Below are 17,889 nucleotides of genomic sequence, written 5' to 3' on the forward strand. Positions count from 1 at the left end.
TTTTGTTTGGAAAATTTTGGCTCTCTGCTGATTACCTGAGATAACAGACAACATCCATAATGAGAGTGTGACATTTACATCATAAAGCAGATTGAGAAAGTTGTGAAAGCAAGTTACTTTTTAATATATAGACATTAAGAAAGAATGTCTGAAAAAGCTAAAGAATAGATGGTAAAAGGGGAATGAGGTAGATTAGGAACACACAAGCCTTAGAAATTTGTTGTGAAAACCTACCAGGCTCTGCCAGAAATTTGCTTCCCAGCTTCACTCCAATGATGCATCTATGGGGGTGTATGTGAGGGGGATTTATATTATTTTGCTTGGCCATCAAGAATATTGAGGCCTAAGCACGTAACATTTTTCTAAATTGAGAAGACATGTACTGCTGTTATAAAATCTGATAATTCTTTTTAATGAATTTGCCCCGCCTATCTTGTTTTGTTGTTTGTTTGTTTGTTTTTAGAAATATTTCTATTTTTAACCTAATACAAACAGTTAAGTGCTGCTTATTTCTTAATATTTTAAGGACTGTAAGCCCATTTCTGCCTTTTCTCCTGTGCCTACATTGATTGCCACGTATTAGCTGGACTTTGAAACATCTGGTCTCCTATTGATAGTTTAGGATGCACAGAAATCTTGAAATAAGTATACACACAAATTTGGAAAAGGTTTTTGGCAGGGTTACTGTTACGTGTAGAGTGATATTTTGTTGTACAATGTCTTTTCTCCTTTAAGCTATAAATTCCTATTTGGTAGCTCTTGTGGGCTGTAGCTATGAGATGGAGGATTCTGTCACAGCCACAGTTTTATTTTGCGAGATGTTTGAGATTGGGTCTCTGGGAAGTTCAGTTCCTAGTTTTAAGAACCTTGATATATGTGACAACTGGTGAATTCTGGATTGATTTAAAAATCAGGGTGTGCATTTTCTTGATAAATATGATTCTTATAACTGAAGTTAATAGTTTAATATTGTTTGGGCTGCTTACACTGGAAAGCTTCCTTTATGCTTTTGAGCGGACTGTCATCTGAACGGAAGGACTGACAGGGAATGTGAGCTGCAGGCTTTAGCAGGGGCAAAAGAGAAGCCAGATTTTTCACTTCAAATCACTGAGCATATATGCATACATGCTCCCAAGACCTAAGGACTATTCCATTCTAACCTATATGTTCCCAAGCTACCTGCCTCGGGGTTATAATTTTTATCTTGAGAAAATATAGCAAAGGGATGTGAGCCTGAGGTTAAGCAGTAATTATTTGGCAGTGATTGGAAACTCTGAGATGAGCCTAATAGAGAAGCTAACAAATATTTATTTTTTTCTTAAGGTCAGTAGAGGAGGCAGAGTCAAGATATGCTTGGAATTAGGGCTCTGTGGGGAAAGCATATGTTGAGTTATGATGGCACTGTTTCTTTATGGTTTAATCTGACCTTTTCCATTCTACTCAGTTCATGACCAGTCCCAGTCAAAAAAGCCAATGATGAGGAAAAGCACTTGCATTAATATGTGCTTAGAAAGGCATTCAAGGTCAGACCTCCTGCTCTCTGGCCCCTTAAAGCTTTTGACTAGACTTTTAAATACCACACAGCTTCTGTAGAGTAAAAGGTTGTGTACTCAGCTTCCCAAATTAATGTTTTAATTTACAAATGATCTAGAGTTGCTGTAGTACAGCCAAAGTCCTTGAAGTGGTGCAAATTGGGGCAATGTTTCAGGTTAACAGACATTTGTAGTGTGGTTTCAGAGTGAAAATTGTTAATAGAACTAGATACAGGATGGTAGAGATCTGACAAGTTAGTGGTGGGATGAATTGGCATAGTTTTAACTATGAATAAGGAATATTTTTATTTTTTTCTTCTTCAGTCATGAAGGAGTTCTTTTTGGTAAAGAAGTTTACTAGCTTACAGCAAGGGAAAGTGAGGGCTAGGACCAAAGAACTTGATTTAAAGTTGAATTATGGGTTAATGCTGCAAATCAGACATGCTTGAGTGGGCAGAGCTGAAGGAATTTGACATGTGCTGATAAGCTACATGAACCTTGGGTATGCCTTGGGCAATATTTGACTTTGTAGAAAGAGTTTTACCTTTTTTAAAGGAACAGTCAGATAAATATCTGTTGATTTTATATATATATAAAAGTTTGCTTTAGGTGCCATCAGCATCACTAAATATCTTTGATAAAGCTAGCTATTGTGAGATGAAATGTGCACATGTGCATGTGAGTATACAGTGCTTCTAGGGAAGTCATGTTATTCTTAAAGCAAAGCTTTCTTGCAGAATGCTTCTCTTGTGCATCAAAATATGTTAATCCAAAAGAAAAGTTAACCAAGAAGCAAAAGAAAAAAGTAAAGGACACTTACAATTAACACGTAAATTCACGTACCTTTTGTTTTCCATTTCTTTTATTCTTCAGTTGTAATATAAAGGTAAAAGTACAAAATGTTTTTGTAACATTTCAGTCTAAATTAATTCTTCGATATAACCAATGTTTTTGTCCATTATAGCAGCTGTTTATTTCATTACACTCATGGGGATCTAAAACAAGTTTGTGCAAATGAATATCTACACATTAGCAAATTCTATAAATTTGTTTAATTTTTAACTTCTGTTGACCATCTTTGAGTTCTCTGTTACTTGTCACTAGCTCAGCAGTAGGTCTGCTAAGAACATCAATCTTGATTCTATGCCTCTTTTACAAGAAAATGCAATTTATGACTTCATATTTAGTGCAGTACAAACCTGAATTCTGCTGCCTTAAGGTGTTTACACTAATCGAGCAAGTATAAATGATTACATGATGTGCAAGAAAATACATTTTAATGACTCAGGATTTGGTTTATCAGACTGGTAACTTGGCAGCCATCATTTTATAAGCCCTATGAAAATGGTGAATTTTCTTTGCTTAGCTAATACAAAAATAATAATAGAATCTACTCCTCCAGTTTATCATTATGAGTTTTGCTTGAACAACCTTCATTTCAGCACATAAACTGGGTACCTCAGTGCTTGCCTGTAAGCACAATGCTTCATATGACTAGAGATTTAAAAATACGTTTTAGAAAAGCCACATTCTAAAGCTGAAATCAGTAACACCTCTGTGTTTTGTGATATGCTCACAAAGATTTTTAAATGAAACTAAATGTGATTTACCTTAATAAACTCTTGACCTCAATTGATTTTCTTAGATTTCTCTTCCTCTGCCCCTGATTATTCCTGCTTGTATGGCAGGAACTTTTAGGAGCAGCAACAAAGATACTTTTTTGTCTATGTTCAGCTGTCTACTTTCAGCTGCTACTGAGCTGACAACAGTTAAGTGCAGGTGACAACAATCTTCTGGCACTTTCTCCAGAAAGCTGTAAGAGGAGGGAAGTAAACAGATGCTTCAGAAGCACCTGCACAGGCTTTGTGGCAAAAATGAGGGAGAGAAGAACCATCACAGAATATAGGAAGGAGTGCTGGGAGCTGATGTATGCTCAAGTTCAGGATTTGGGAGTTTTGATACAGGTGACTTGTATATGTGGGAAGTGTTTGTGTTTGGGTTAAGGTAGACCCTGGCAGTTTAGTGTGGGGGTCTTTTGTGTAAAAATATTGATGATGAAGATACTGCTCATGTGTCTGTTTCTAGCAATCAACCCTTTTCCTTAAGTTGACCCAAAGGAGACATGCTTGTTGGATGTGTTACTAGGTTTCATGAAAAGTCTTAACAGTAGGACATACATTATTTTTTAGTTGAGTAGACTGTTTCAATGCCAAATTATTTGTAGTCAGATGATGTTTTTTTTCATTTTGAAGGTATTTTTGCATATACTGATAGAATATGTTAGACAGTTAGGAACATGGAAATTGGAACAGCAAGCTGTGTGACAGAAACCTTATGAGATGACTGAGATTGCAGCTTTCTCAAAGCTTTTGGTTGAAACAAAACTAATGCAGAATCCAACTAGCAAGCAGAAGGAAGAAGACTGTGACACAGACCCATCAGATCTAAACCAGGATGTATGGGGCAGCACACAACTCCTGTTGCTGATACTTCAGTCTTGTGATGGTAGTGGCCCCCTGGCAGCTCTGGTCCTGTTTGATACTCCCTGGTTTTAAAATAGTGGCACATCACTGTCCTGCTACATATTTAAGCTATTAGTGGACAGATATCTTAATGAAATTATTAGTGTGATGTTGGCAACAGTTATAAATTGTTTCAATGCCTCATCAACTTTCCTGCAGTATTATTTTCAGTTGTTGATTAAATTGCCTTTTGTAAATTTTTTATTACTTTTTCTGTTACTTAAAATTATGATAACTTTTTCTATTTTCAGGTGCTGACTATGAAGGCATCAGTACAGGCTGTGGCAGTATGGGGGAAGATAGCTCCGTCTCACAGCATCACTGCTATTATGATTACAGATGACCAGCAGACTATAGTTACAGGAAGTCAAGAAGGACACATATGTCTCTGGGATCTTTCATCAGAATTAAAGGTTTGTGTCCACTCTGCTACAGTCTGCCAAATATACTGGAGTTTTATATTTTATTATTAACAATGAGATTATTCAGATTTGCACTTCCTTAGGTTAAGTTTTAAAAATAGTGTGATTTTTGTTATGGGAAACACATGCAGCAAAAAGTGTTGAAATGCCTGTATGAGCAATCAGGTATTTGCAGAGTGGAAAACTTTTAATAGATTATTAGGACCTATGGATTATCATTTGAGATTGTGTTCTGTGAGTAATGGCAGCAACTAAACATATACAAATATCACAAATCCTGTCTTTTATAGTGTTGTGTTTTTTTCCTTTTGTTTGGTTTTTTTGTTTCTGTTTTAAATTGAGTAGTGTGACCCGTCTAAGGAAAAAAATACCTATGTATAAAACCAGAGATATCTAACAGGTTAACAATCCAAACATTTGTAGAAAGATGGAAGAAGTAAGATGAAATATATATTTGATATAACTAAGTTGCAAACCTCCTGGCATGTCGTTGCTATTGCTTTGACATGTTTATTTTCTTGAAAATGGAAAAGAGTTAAAGCAGTTCCAGTTTTTGTTATGCATTCCTAAACTATGGTTCTGTTCTCTTTGGATTTGGCTGCCCCATTTGTGCTCAAATATAGCACAGCTTTAGTTTGCACTTTTATGGGGCTATTTTTTTTCTATTTCTATCTTTGCATGCAGTGAAGCTAATCAAGGGAGTTACTTCCACACGTTGTATGAAACACATACTTAAGAGCTTTGCTACATCAGTTCCCCACTTTACGCTTTTGCTGCATATCTAGGGTGAAGGCCAGAGATACTCTGCACATTGCCTGTTTTGTAACACTTGACACTCCATAAATTCTTCAGACAAAGCAATTTTTAGACTCCAATGGATACAAAGACTACTTGATGCAAACTGCAAAATCCATCCACATCTTTGTACATTCCAGAAGCATGACTAAAGAACATAAGAATATAAAACAGATTGACAGTTACTCTTTAATGAAAACATCTACAAGTTGTATTCTCTAGCTCTTAGACCTCCTTAGCTTATATAAAAAAATCTTATGTTAAAGTTAAATAATTGTATTATTCTCCTAGATTTCATCTAAAGAAATTCTCCTTGGTCATACTGCTTCTGTAACTTGTCTGGCAAAAGCAAGAGAGTTTGAGAAACAGCCATATGTAGTAAGTGCTACTGAAAATGGGTAGGTAACTGAATATTCCATTATTCATTTCTGAAATTGTGAAATATAAAGCAGATGTAGGTCAGATTCTGCATTTGGCAGAAGGATTTTAATCCTATTGTTCCATTATATGAAAAAGATAGCAGTTATTTAGGACAATGACTATTGCTTATATACAATAGTCTAAGAGCTCATCTCTTGGACAACAAGAAGGGCTTGACAAATTTGAAGATCCAGTTACTTAGGAGAACAAAATCTTCAGAGGGATAGCTAAGCCTCATTCAAAGGGAGAGTAATGTGCTATTGGAGGGAACTGGCAGATTCAGAAGTGCTTTGATATCATGGTGCTTTTTTTTCTGTCCCTTCCTGAACTCAGTCTTCAGAATTGAGTTGGTACAAAAGGCTAATGTGCTCTGATCCAGGTTATGCTTGCTCGGTGAAAACATATGGAAGCACAGAAAAGACTTCCCTTGAAAAAAAGACATCTGTTTTCTGTGTCCTTGTTTAAATCTGACTTATTATTTTGTAGAACATCTTTTTTTGAGGCTCCTGATCTTGCAGCTTTTCTCCTATGTGTTTGTTGGGACTTGGTCCATCACTTGTGTCAAACTAATTTCTGCAGTACTCCTAGGTCTGCATTCAATAATTTTTTTTCTCTTCGACTGTTTAATTATCTTTTCAGCTGGGATCTGAAGCACATCTGGTCAGAGCTTCAGCAGTTGAAAGTAGTTAGGACTAGCTTTTTACCTCCTGAGGGACTTTTTTAAAACAATTTTGATTTGTTGTTTAATTGTATTCTTCTCTCATTTTGGGTTAATCTCTTCCAAGTAACAGGGCAGCTCTGTTAAAACCTCCTTGAATTAAGAGTGTCCTTTTTCAGGCTACACCTTCCAGTACCTAAAAGCTACTACACTACTTCGTCACTGAGGAGGTTGTTTATTTTTTTTGAGCTGCTAGGATCTCTGATTCTCTCACTCTATCATGAATATAGAAGAGGATACCTTGAACCAACTGGTTCAGGCTTCTTAATCTTCAAAGGTTAGACTGCCCCACAGGACAGGTAGAGGTAAACAGTTCCATCTGTTCTGTGAAGAAAGGAGGGTGAGAAGTCTGCAGAACTAGTTTTGCATAGTTTCCTACAATTCTGCTCAAGGTTTCATAGGTGAAACTATTTTTTATCTTATTTATGAAGTTCTGTCAGTACAGTACTGTTTCCAGATCATACTGGGGTAAATGATACTGTGTTTCCAAAAAGTTGGGATGAAAAGCATTAAGAAACAAATGATTTTTTTGGTATAGAAATGCCATACAGAGAGATGTTCATATCCTAGAGGTTCTGCCCCTGAAGGGATTATAGAGCATGCTTGGAATGTATGGGTAGGACTGAATGGTTGTTGGGCCCCTTAAATGTTCCCTTTTACCAAATTACTGCTGACTTCTCATCTGTGTTACAAAAGGGCAAAACATCCATCACTTATCCCTGGAAGGCTGCAACATAGAGATGAGATAATTACAAATAGGAAGCTTCATCTTTAGCAGGTGCAGGGTTTGTTGAACTGCATTTTCTTGCTTGTGAATCATTCACTTCTGCCATTTTCAAGCTTTCATCTCCTTGCGTTGAAGGTGGAGGAAATTGTGTGGAAGATGATACTCTTCCCCTATCCCTATTCAGAATCTCTTAAGTGTTTGTATAACTGACTTATCCCAGAAGGATGAATATTGAACAGTATTTATGAACTTTTTATATGGAAATCTATGTATTAATAATAATTATTCAGAACTTTTCATTGATGTCCTGTGCGTGCATATAGCAGATGGTGTAGGACAGGTTTATCAACATGCAGTATCACTTGCTCCTTGTTAGTAAATACAGTAATTTAAGTGCAGCATGCAAAAGCTGAAGTTATATTCTGGTATCATTTGTGCATGTTTGCATGTTTGTATCAACTCAACTGCTTTAGCTATATTCCTATAATTGTCATTCTGATACAAAGAAGGGGAAATTGACTGCCTTGAAATGTTTAAAAGCAAAACTGAACATCAGATGTATAGATTTCATTGCTCTTGTTTAGCTGAAAACTATAAATAATATTTTTAGATTATCATAAAATGTGAAATTGTGTAGATTAAAATGGGAACCACTAAGTCGTATTTCTGAAATATGAAAATAATTTTTGCAGTGTGTTCTTTGTCTCTTACAGAAAAGGTCTTAGAATGTGATTTCAGAAATAATGACTTTTTCAACTGTAGAAATAATGCTTGCTCTTCAAAGAAAATGTAAAAGCATCAAAACGTAACATTTGGTTGCAGAGCTATGACATCCCTCACACAACCTCATTTCCAACATCTAAATTGATTGTGTTTCATGTGTGGTCTAGTCCCATAGCACGTTGAATAATTTCTAGATTTGGAGAAGTAGCTAACAGGTCTTTCTCAAACATTAACGTTGTTTGGAATAAAGCGTATCTACGGTGTTGCATAGATATTTACGTTAAGAAGCAAGTGCTGAATCAAACACATTTCAGGAATAGCCTCACGGTGGCACTGTTTCTTCTTGACAGAAGTTGCCGTTCCTCTCAAGAGTTGAAGTCTGGTATGGCAGAAGATGTATTATGTTTTTCAAAACGTGTGGTTTAAGTTCAGTGAAATGAATCATTTTCAGGAGGATGTAGTTCCAACGACAGATAGTTACAGTGATGTGTTGACGAGCTGTAATGGCAGTATACCCACAATTTGTTGTAGATCAGAGTTGGCCTGAAAGTCAGGTTTGCTGCAAGGCAGCAGGGTGTAATTACCAAAACAAAAAGAAACAGATAGTGTATGTCATCCCCTGCTAATGACCACAACACTTTCTTACCCAGTAATCTGTAACAAAAGGCCACGTAAACGGCCAGACTGCATTTAAGTACAGCACTAAAGAAAAACTTGGTGGCACAAAATTATTCCAGCCAATTGAGTGGCAATGACAGAGAATAATATAAAGTTATCTTTGGCAGGGAGATGTGTGTTTGGAATGTCACTAGTGGACAGTGCATTGAGAACGCAAGGCTTCCCTATAGGCATACAGCAATCTATGTAAGTATAGCAACTTTTCATGGCATATGTTTGTTCATTAGAGAGGAGATTTGCTGTATTAAGATGTTATTCTTCAGAAACATACAATTTTAGATGTCTAGCTCACAACATATCTAATAGAAAACCCAAACTGTTGCAACATAAGTTTTATTTCTTTTTTTTTTTTTTTTTTTTTTTTTTTTTTTTTTTTTTTTTTTTTTTTTTTTTTTTTTGACTTTTAAGAAAAGTCCTGATGAGAGATTTATGTTCCTCTGAACTTAATGGAATGAAGCCGATTGTATTTTTAAACTGCAAATGTCTGGAATGCAGTATCAATGCAGTTATTGTAAAGTCTGGGCCCTGTGTAGCTGTATCAGTCTTTATTCTGTTAACATTGTGTGGAAACTTCAAGTTTAATGTTGGCTTTTTTAATGACACATTTTAGAAGTACAAGTGATCTAGCCAAACATTGTGAAGCAGTCTGCTGAAAGATGCATTTTAAATGTTTGAAAGGTTTAGGTGCCCAACTGCTGACCTTCAAACAACTTCTGCCCCACTCCCAAAAATATATTTTCATTCATCACAGAACTTGGGACACATCAGTTATTTTCAAAGGCCAAATGGTTTTATATATTACTTCATATAATTTCAAGTGTCTGTTCAGACATCTATCCAGGTGCACTAAGTATCTAGATTTTGGAGTGTGAGGGTGTGTTTGAAATACATGTATGTATATGGTTGAGGAATTTAGAATAAAAATGTTTGAAAGCTTCCAGAAGAAACATTGTATTTTCATGACACTGTTTTGGTTGAGGTGATGAATTAGCACACAGTTGCTAATCATGAAGGGAAGAGAGAAAGTTTGGATAAATTGCCAAATGAAAATGATGGAAGAGTAACTTCTCAATATTATGTTTGTACATACATGTGTATGTGCATATACACAAAAAGCATAGAATGTTAAGAAGTTATTCTTCTGTCATTTTTGTTTGTGTATGCTTAAAGCATATATATTTTTACATATGTATGTATATACACACTACAATGCCTTGTTTAAAATATAATAGAGGTGCAATATGATCTCCTTTGTGCTGTTGCTCAATTAGATTTAGATCAGAGGAGTTATGCAGACAAATAGGCAGATCTGTCTTCTGGAGATCAGAGGTGGAATCTTCATTCTTAGCCTTCAAGTAGAAGCAGCCAATAATTTTAGAAACTTGTTCCTTCTCTATTAGGAGAAGTGAGCTAAGTCTAATTTTCTCTAGGTAAAGATTTTTGTCCTGTAACTTGGGCAAGATGACTAAAAGGGAAACAGGAACATGTAACAGGAAAAATTAGGACAAAGAGTAGATGTTGCTAGGAGGGGAAGTTATTCTTAAAATGCAATCTTCAGATATTTATAAAAAATTGATTAAAATTTTTGAGGTTATTTTGGGGGCTTTTGTTGTGGTTTTGTTTTGTTGTAGGTTTTGTTGTTGTTCCATTGGGAATGATTGCTTATGGTGTAATAGTGTTTGACAGTAATTTCCTACAGAATGTTATTGTCTGGGAGGTTTACTGCACACTGTTTTTGATAGCATCACCATTTAAAAATTGTTGCTTTATTTTTAGGAAATGTTTTAGTAGGTTTTTCATTAAGCTACTGACCTATCTGGTCCAATAGATTCCTTTTGTTCAGTATAGATGATTCAGCTATAAATGGCAGCTGTCAAGCAGTGCAAACTGAATATTTGCCATTTGAAATTAAGTTTAACACCAGGGTCAACTCTTAACCATTTGTGGATCTTAACAAGTGTGGGATTTTCTCAGAGGACTGACTATACCAATCTTCCAGTTCACGCTTAATTTAAGAGTAACAGTAATTACAAGTGGTTCCTATTGCTGAGCATTTCTACCTCTGATATTTCATATTATCTGTATTAATACTTACTCTATTTGCAGTTTTTTTATGCTTCTTTTGTATACAGCCTTCAGGCACTTAACTGATAGACCAAAAATTATTGTCTATGCAAAACTGAATGTGCAGAGAGCCTGTAGTAAATAAGGCACAATTTTATGGATCTGTCAGTTATTTTCATCTGTGTGATGGTTACCTTTAAGTATAGTATTTACTTGTAAATTTCATTTGAGGGAGCTGCTTATGCATTTATAGGAATCGTGTGTATGATTATGGATAGATAGTACAAGAAATACAGATGTCCTTGCACATATAAAACACCTAGCAAAAAAAGAATCTTCATAGTCACTCTACACCTCTGTCATCTCTGCTCCTTAATACTTTGCTATGTGTCTTTTTATTTTCTTTAAGTGATTATTGAGAAAGAATGAATCTTCTGAACATTAGAGCATTTAGTGTCATAATGAGGAATATCTCATGAAGTAGAAATTATTCCTGGAAAATAATGGATAATTTCACTATGAATCGTCTGCATCTCCATCTGATTTATTTTTTTTTTCATTTTTATGTTCCTCTTGAAAGCTGAAGTTGATCAAATGTTTGGAGAGAGATTAGGCCTCAGAGAAACAAGTCACAGACTGTTTAGTAAATTATAATGAAAATTAACACCTTGATTGCTTAAAAAAATGTCCAGTATTTAGTCAGGGAAGATCCTGTTTTCAGTGCTAGGCACTCCTTGACTAGTCTGTATGCCTATATGAAATGGTTTTAAATGCAGGTGAAATGCTTGTGTCACTAGCAAAGCTGTGTATGATCTCACATGTACATTAGGTTTTTTTAGTAATGCTACAAGTGTACATTACAGTTCCAAGTATGGCATGATTAATGGGGAAAATACACATGTATGATTGTGTAGCTCTTTATGCTGATTTCCTTCTTCTGTTTGTACAGTATTACCATTGCTCCTTCCGAATGACAGGTGAAGGATGGCTGCTTTGCTGTGGAGAATATCAAGATGTTCTTATTATTGATGCAAAGACTTTAGGTGTTCTTCACACTTTATCATCATCCCAATCTGATTGGATAAATTGTATGTGTATTGTACACTCTGCAAGAATTCAAGGTAACACATTGTAGGTGTGTTTATGTAGGCAAATTAAATTGTTATAAAATATTTCTGTATTGATAGTACCATCCTACTAGACATAATCTGTTTGGTTTACACAGCCCTTATATACAAGATGTTGTCAATGGAAAATTAAAACTTAAGAAGAAGTTTTTAATACTCCAAATATTGGTCATGGTTAATTTAGTAAATTTATTAGAAAAAAACAAGCAGGCTCTACACTAGTTGTAAACTATTCTTGGATATAAGTACAAATTATTTTGTAGTATCAGGGAAATGAATAGACCCACTATGCCTTCTATTGGAATATATCTGATTGGATAAAATAAGTTTTTGCTTGCCTATTTTTTATTTACATATATCGGGGTTTTTTTTGTGCAAAATTAATATTTCTTACAGAACCCTTGTTGTAGTGCTGTATGGAACACCAGTGTCTATGCCAAGGTTCTCTTTTGGTGTTAGGCACTGTTTGAACTTGGTTTCAATTTTACCATCTCATTGTTAACTTTTCACAGAAGACTCATTGGTTGCAGTGTCTGTAACTGGAGTTCTGAAAGTGTGGGACTTATCTTCATCTTTGAATAACATACAGGTTAGTTTGAGGTGTGGAACAGCAGTTTGAACAATAACATGAATGTAGTAATATTATCAAGTAAAGGATACAATGAAGAGGAACATGAATAAATCTATTTTCTTGATATATACTAAACAGAATTGATTTATTTTGTCACAAAATTCTGAAAACACACCCTCATATAGCTATTTAAAATTAGTTGGGCCACTGGACGGCTCTTGCCTTGAAAACTGCAATGTCTTTCGCCCAGGCTTCATGTCTTTTCATATTACGTGATGCTGAAGCTGTAATGCTTTCCTTCTGTCCTGGTTATTTTTACTCCATTCATTGAACTCCATTCCTTCCTTTAAAATCAAGGTGCCTAAAAATAATCCTTTTTACTCCTTTTTACTTTGAAATGGTACTTAGAAAAGACTCTTGTTCTGTCAAACACCATATTTCTCCATCGTCAAACTTGCTTGTTCTTTTCACTTGTCTGTGTTAATCTTCATTAGCCATTCTGAATTTGATACTGTCAGTTTATAGGTTGTTGTAGCTATGTTTTTGACTGAAGAATGCTTAGCAGATATTCATTACAGCAGATGCTATCTATGACCTGCCTTTAGTCCTTCTCCATATTCATTATCACTTCTTCAATTGAGATCAAAGTCTGAGCCATGCTGAATGTCTTCTGTTTACATGGTACTTGTGAACCCTGCTGTCTTCCTGTCTCAGTCTTAATTAAGAATTATACGTTGCTTTGCATTTTGAAAAGTGTATGCTAACAATAATTTTCAGAGGCTTGTTTTTATCCTAAAAGTAAAAGCTCAGAAATATAGAATGAATCTTATGACTTTTTTCCTCTGCTATAAAGGAGAGAGAAAGTGTGTACGAGAGAGAATCCAAATCTCTGGACTGTGTAAACTGTCAAGCAGTACGGTTTTGTACTTACACAGAAAGGCTCCTTCTAGTTGTGTCTTCCACATGCTGGCAGGTATATTATTGAGCATTATACTTTCTTTTTAATTTTGTTAATTTTGAAGATACAATGTGATTTTTATGTGAAGATGCTTGTTTTTCTCCTTGGCTTAAAGAAAGTGTTTACTAATTGTTAGGTAGAATAGGGGCTATATCCCTTATCTGTGTATCTTAATTGCCTGTCTGGGGTTATTTTTTATTAGTATTTTTATTTTAAAAGTAGAAAGGGGATTACTTAGTCAATTTTAGAGCACTAGTGCATTATAGTCTCCTCTAAAGTGCATTTCAGAATGAACACAAAGATGTGCAAAACCTGTTTAAGTATGACAGAAGGAATCACAGTTGGCAAGCCCTCAGCAGCCAGGAGCCTTTGTTCTATCAGGACCAATAGCCTGAGTTCCACTAAGAGAAGCCTGCAAAGCTAAAGGCCCCAGAATATATAGCTGTAAGAAAATGAATGCATCTTGTAGATACTGAAACTGTTATTAGTTTATTTACATCTTAGTTAAGCTGAACTTTATTGTAAAAATTCTCTAGTTTTTTCCCACTGCTATGACATTCCTTTTAAATTAATCTTAGGCTATTAGTGCAACATATGTACCTGATCCAAACACCACTCCTCTTAGGGGGTGGGAAGTAGATATTTCGCATACAGCCCAGTCAACTTTGAAAAATACAGTTGTAGGGTATCCTTGAGATTGCTCTTGGGCTATTTAAAAAAATGCCGTGTGCATTGTTTTCTATTACTTTCACAATGTTTGCCCACAAAAGATGGAAGTTTGCAGTAATATCTTCATTATGCATTTGAATGCTTATATTTTACTGCTTAAAGTAGTCTTACAAATATGTAAGTCGTTGGATTTTCAAGCTTTATTTCAATTAATATATAAATTAAAAATAAATTGATTAATTAAATCCTTAATTAGAAATGTATGTGATGTCTAGCATGGGAGAGATTCACATACGTTCAGAGGCCATGTGTGGCTCCCTAACCCACTTGATAGCAATGAAAATATAAAGCAAATCCCTAATGAATAGATATTAACAATGAATAATTTGTAGAAATTCTCATTCTGAAATATATTTGCTCACATTGCTGAAGATCAGAGGAAGCAACAAGTCATACCATTTTTTACCAGCTCTAGAAATGAGAGAAGAATTTTTGCAGGCAAAGGGGATCATATGTTCCTTTTTTCAATTGATTTGCAAAGGAGAAATCTCTATTACTCCCCAAAGAATCAAAACTGTTAAGATACATGCTGTGATTACACAAGCAAATAATCTTTGAAAGAATGCAGACAGAAGGGTGTTTAGCTTCTGTTGAAGTCTTCAGTGTTGTATTTCTGTGCTGAATTCACTACCTACCTCTTTATAAGAAATTAATAGTCCAATAAATATTAATAATGAATGCAAGGCAAAACAAAGTAAATCCCATCTAGAATCCCCTAATATAACAGAAGGCTCTAATACTGTTTTTTTTAATTGTTGGTTTCTTTGAAATAGGTAGTTTGATTGCACTAGTTTGATAGTATGAATACTGCTTTGGCTTTCAAAGAGGTAGTCAAACTACAAAGAGTCACGCTCATGTTCTGCTTATTGATCCATGGCACAAAGCAAGCTTGAATTAAAATTAATGCAACAATACAGTTTGTTTTTGTTTTTCTGATCTTAGGTCTATGATTATTGTGATTTCTCTTTGCTTTGTATGGAGTTCTGTAAAAGTGGTCAGTGCTTTGCTGGTGGGGAAGTACTAGCAGCTTACAGACTTATCATCTGGACAGAAGATGGTCACAGTTACATCTACCAGCTGCTTAACAGGTGGGCTCAGATGGGAAATCCACACAAAAAGTTCAGGTACAGGATGAACTTTGGGAGGTTTATTATGGAAAATCTCTGCATGTTGCAAATGATCAAAAACCAGAACAAAACCACTTTGGCACTCAAAGATTTACCCCGAGTTTGACAGCCTTCAGTCTTTGTTTGACACAGCAGGGGACCCAGGAATAAGATTAGCCATGTAGAACTTTGGCAGCTGGTGCTGTGATTTCAGAAAGTCACTTGTAATTACTTATTCAGCAACTTTTAATTGAACTTGTAAATCTTGGATGTTACTGTTCTGCTTTCCAAAAAATATGACTGTCTAAAGCTTTTAATAATGTGTTTTTTTTTTCTCAAATTATGCAGTGGGCTTTCTAAAAGTGTGTATCCTGCTGATGGGAAGATGCTGAAAGAAACTGTTTATCCTCATTTACTCTGCTTTACTGATGTGAAGGAACATAAGGTAAACTCAAAAATTTACAGTGAGCTTTAAATGTTCATTTTTTATTTGTTTGCAATTACCTGAATGGTCTCTAAAAACCTGTTGAATTCATTAACAAATGTAATTGTTTTATGAAAACAATAAGTAAGACTTATTCCTTCATTTTAAAATTTCTTCTTAGAAGCTTGAAGATACTCATTGCATATATTTGTCTTAAATTCTGGTAATATTTACTTTTTTTCACAGGAGAAAATATCCTGTATTTTCAGCTATAGTTAGTCTAATTTAAGGTGTTTTCCTAATATTGTCAAAAAAGGAGAGCCTTTTTAAGTTAAAGGTGTTCTAAAATAGTTTTAGAACCTTTTACTTTTAAATCTGTTAAAAAAAACAACAAACACCAAACCCAAAGAACCAAACAAAAAGTCAACTCAAAAGTAAAATGCAAGGAAGTTGCTGAGTTCTTCTTATATTGCAACATGTATGCATATTTCAGTGTGACTGCAGAAATAAATTGGTTGCTTCCCATATGTATCCATTTTAAGTTGGATGAGTTTGAATCTGTGACATTTCATCCAAAATACTGTTATTTTGAGCTTTCAGAGGCATAATCACATGTCTACCTTCCTTACACTGTGGGCAGAGTGACAGTACCACAGTGCATGAGATTAGGCATGTGTGACTCTTCAGAATTCTGGTCTCTGCTTGAAGAAGCATCTATGGTTAAAAAAAGAGGAAGTTAAAAAAAGTAGGTGATCTTTATACTTATGATTGAGAACCTATGCTTAGACTATGTCCTACCAATTTCAAATTTAGAAGTTACTGCTTAGGCAAGTATCTCAAGTGGATCAGCTGTTTTGGAAAATCTGAACTTACTTTTTGAGAAGTGCTTTGACCACAAAGAAATAAATAAGGAAAAACAGTTGATGTAAAGAATAGAGAACAGATGAGAATAGGCAAGTGGGGAAAAAAAATGAAAATTAAATCTGTGTCAAATGTTCTTATTTGGCAAAGATAGAACAAAAAATTAAAAGAAATCAGTGTAGCTTTAGTTCTGGTTTTGTTGCTAATTTTTTCTCCCTGCTAATACTATTAATGAAATTGTGATTATTGAAAAAGGTGGATTTAATTCCTGCTTGCAGTTGCATTCGATTTTTTGTGTATTTGCAAGAGAATTGAAGGGCTTTAAACAGTTCCTGAAGATATGCAGAGGAGACAGGTATTTTATTTGTAGTTGACTAGAAATACTGTCAAACATATACCTACATGAGGCTTTATAATTCTCTTTGTTGGCAACTGTAGGCTCTTAGAAGGAATCTTTTTTGCATATCCTTGCAAGGCCTGACAGATTAGATTTTCAGTTGAAGCATAATAGCACAAACCATGCAGCTTTTCCCCCAAATGCTGTGATCTAAAACCAGATAGACCTTTTGGCATCCTTCAGCAGTTCTCCTGATATGAGAGAAAAGAAATGGCCAAAACACAGGGTTTAGCAAATAACAGGGTTGCAGTGGTGATAGTAAACTCATATAGGATTCCCCCCCCAAATATATATATTAAAAATAACGTACCCTGCCCTTTTCTAATATTTACCTTATTACCTGAAAATTTTATAGCAGATTTGAGAGACAGCAAAACTGCCTATGTGATGATCTGTTTTGGTCTGCATTCATAAATTATAAACTGAACCATGTGACAGTACAGTTGCTTATTGTGCAATTTACTCCCAAAGTTCAATGTTGTAAATAAAACCTAAACAGCATGAGGGGATGTTATTAACATGTCTTGAAGAAGCAAACAAAGAGTCTGTGTCTGCAAGATGAAAGTAAAGTTGATGGGGTGGAACAAAACAGTTTGTGCTGATGACCTTTCATACACAATCTACAGTATGGGGTGTGCTTTTGTTTTTTTCAGTGTAGGGGGCTTTGTTGTGCTCCTGCACGTGTCTGCCCACTTACTTTCATGAAAAAAATCTTTATTCGGTGCTCCAAGACACAACACAAACATAAGCATCTACTTCTGAAGTACATGCCTGGTGTAACCTGAACTTTCCTAATTTTCTTAACATTTGTGAGGACTTTGAGCAAATAGAAGCTTCCCCTTAGAAAACTTGATGATATTTTTTTTTACTTTGGTACATGAGAATGAAACTTACATAACAAAAAAACAGGATGTTCTTGGCAAGTCATCAGTAGCTTATCTCACAGTTTGGGTGTTACTGAAGTAGTGATATAGAACTACCTGTAGCATTATACCTACAGGGAAAAAAAACCTACAGACTTTAAGTCTTCATGAGAGAATAAAAAGATGAGGGTTGTCTGCGATAAATATACTGGAATAAATTTGTGCATTACTAAACAAAGCCAGGTAGATGTC

At 35.0% G+C, this 17,889-nt stretch overlaps 1 protein-coding gene across 1 annotated transcript in view; it reads left to right on the plus strand.

The window, feature by feature from the left end:
- Positions 1–4,314: 4,314 nt before the first annotated feature.
- The window catches only part of WDR72 (WD repeat domain 72), a 94,091-nt gene continuing 80,516 nt past the window's right edge, over positions 4,315–17,889 (plus strand). The window contains exons 1-8 of the mRNA XM_009994428.1: positions 4,315–4,467; positions 5,563–5,669; positions 8,645–8,723; positions 11,551–11,722; positions 12,241–12,317; positions 13,153–13,272; positions 14,929–15,074; positions 15,441–15,537. Coding sequence (XP_009992730.1) covers positions 4,315–4,467; positions 5,563–5,669; positions 8,645–8,723; positions 11,551–11,722; positions 12,241–12,317; positions 13,153–13,272; positions 14,929–15,074; positions 15,441–15,537 — 951 coding nt within the window. The remainder of the gene's footprint in view (positions 4,468–5,562; positions 5,670–8,644; positions 8,724–11,550; positions 11,723–12,240; positions 12,318–13,152; positions 13,273–14,928; positions 15,075–15,440; positions 15,538–17,889) is intronic.

This window comes from Chaetura pelagica, unplaced genomic scaffold, assembly GCF_000747805.2.
Source record: "Chaetura pelagica isolate M959 unplaced genomic scaffold, ChaPel_1.0 scaffold222, whole genome shotgun sequence".
NCBI lineage: Eukaryota > Metazoa > Chordata > Aves > Apodiformes > Apodidae > Chaetura > Chaetura pelagica.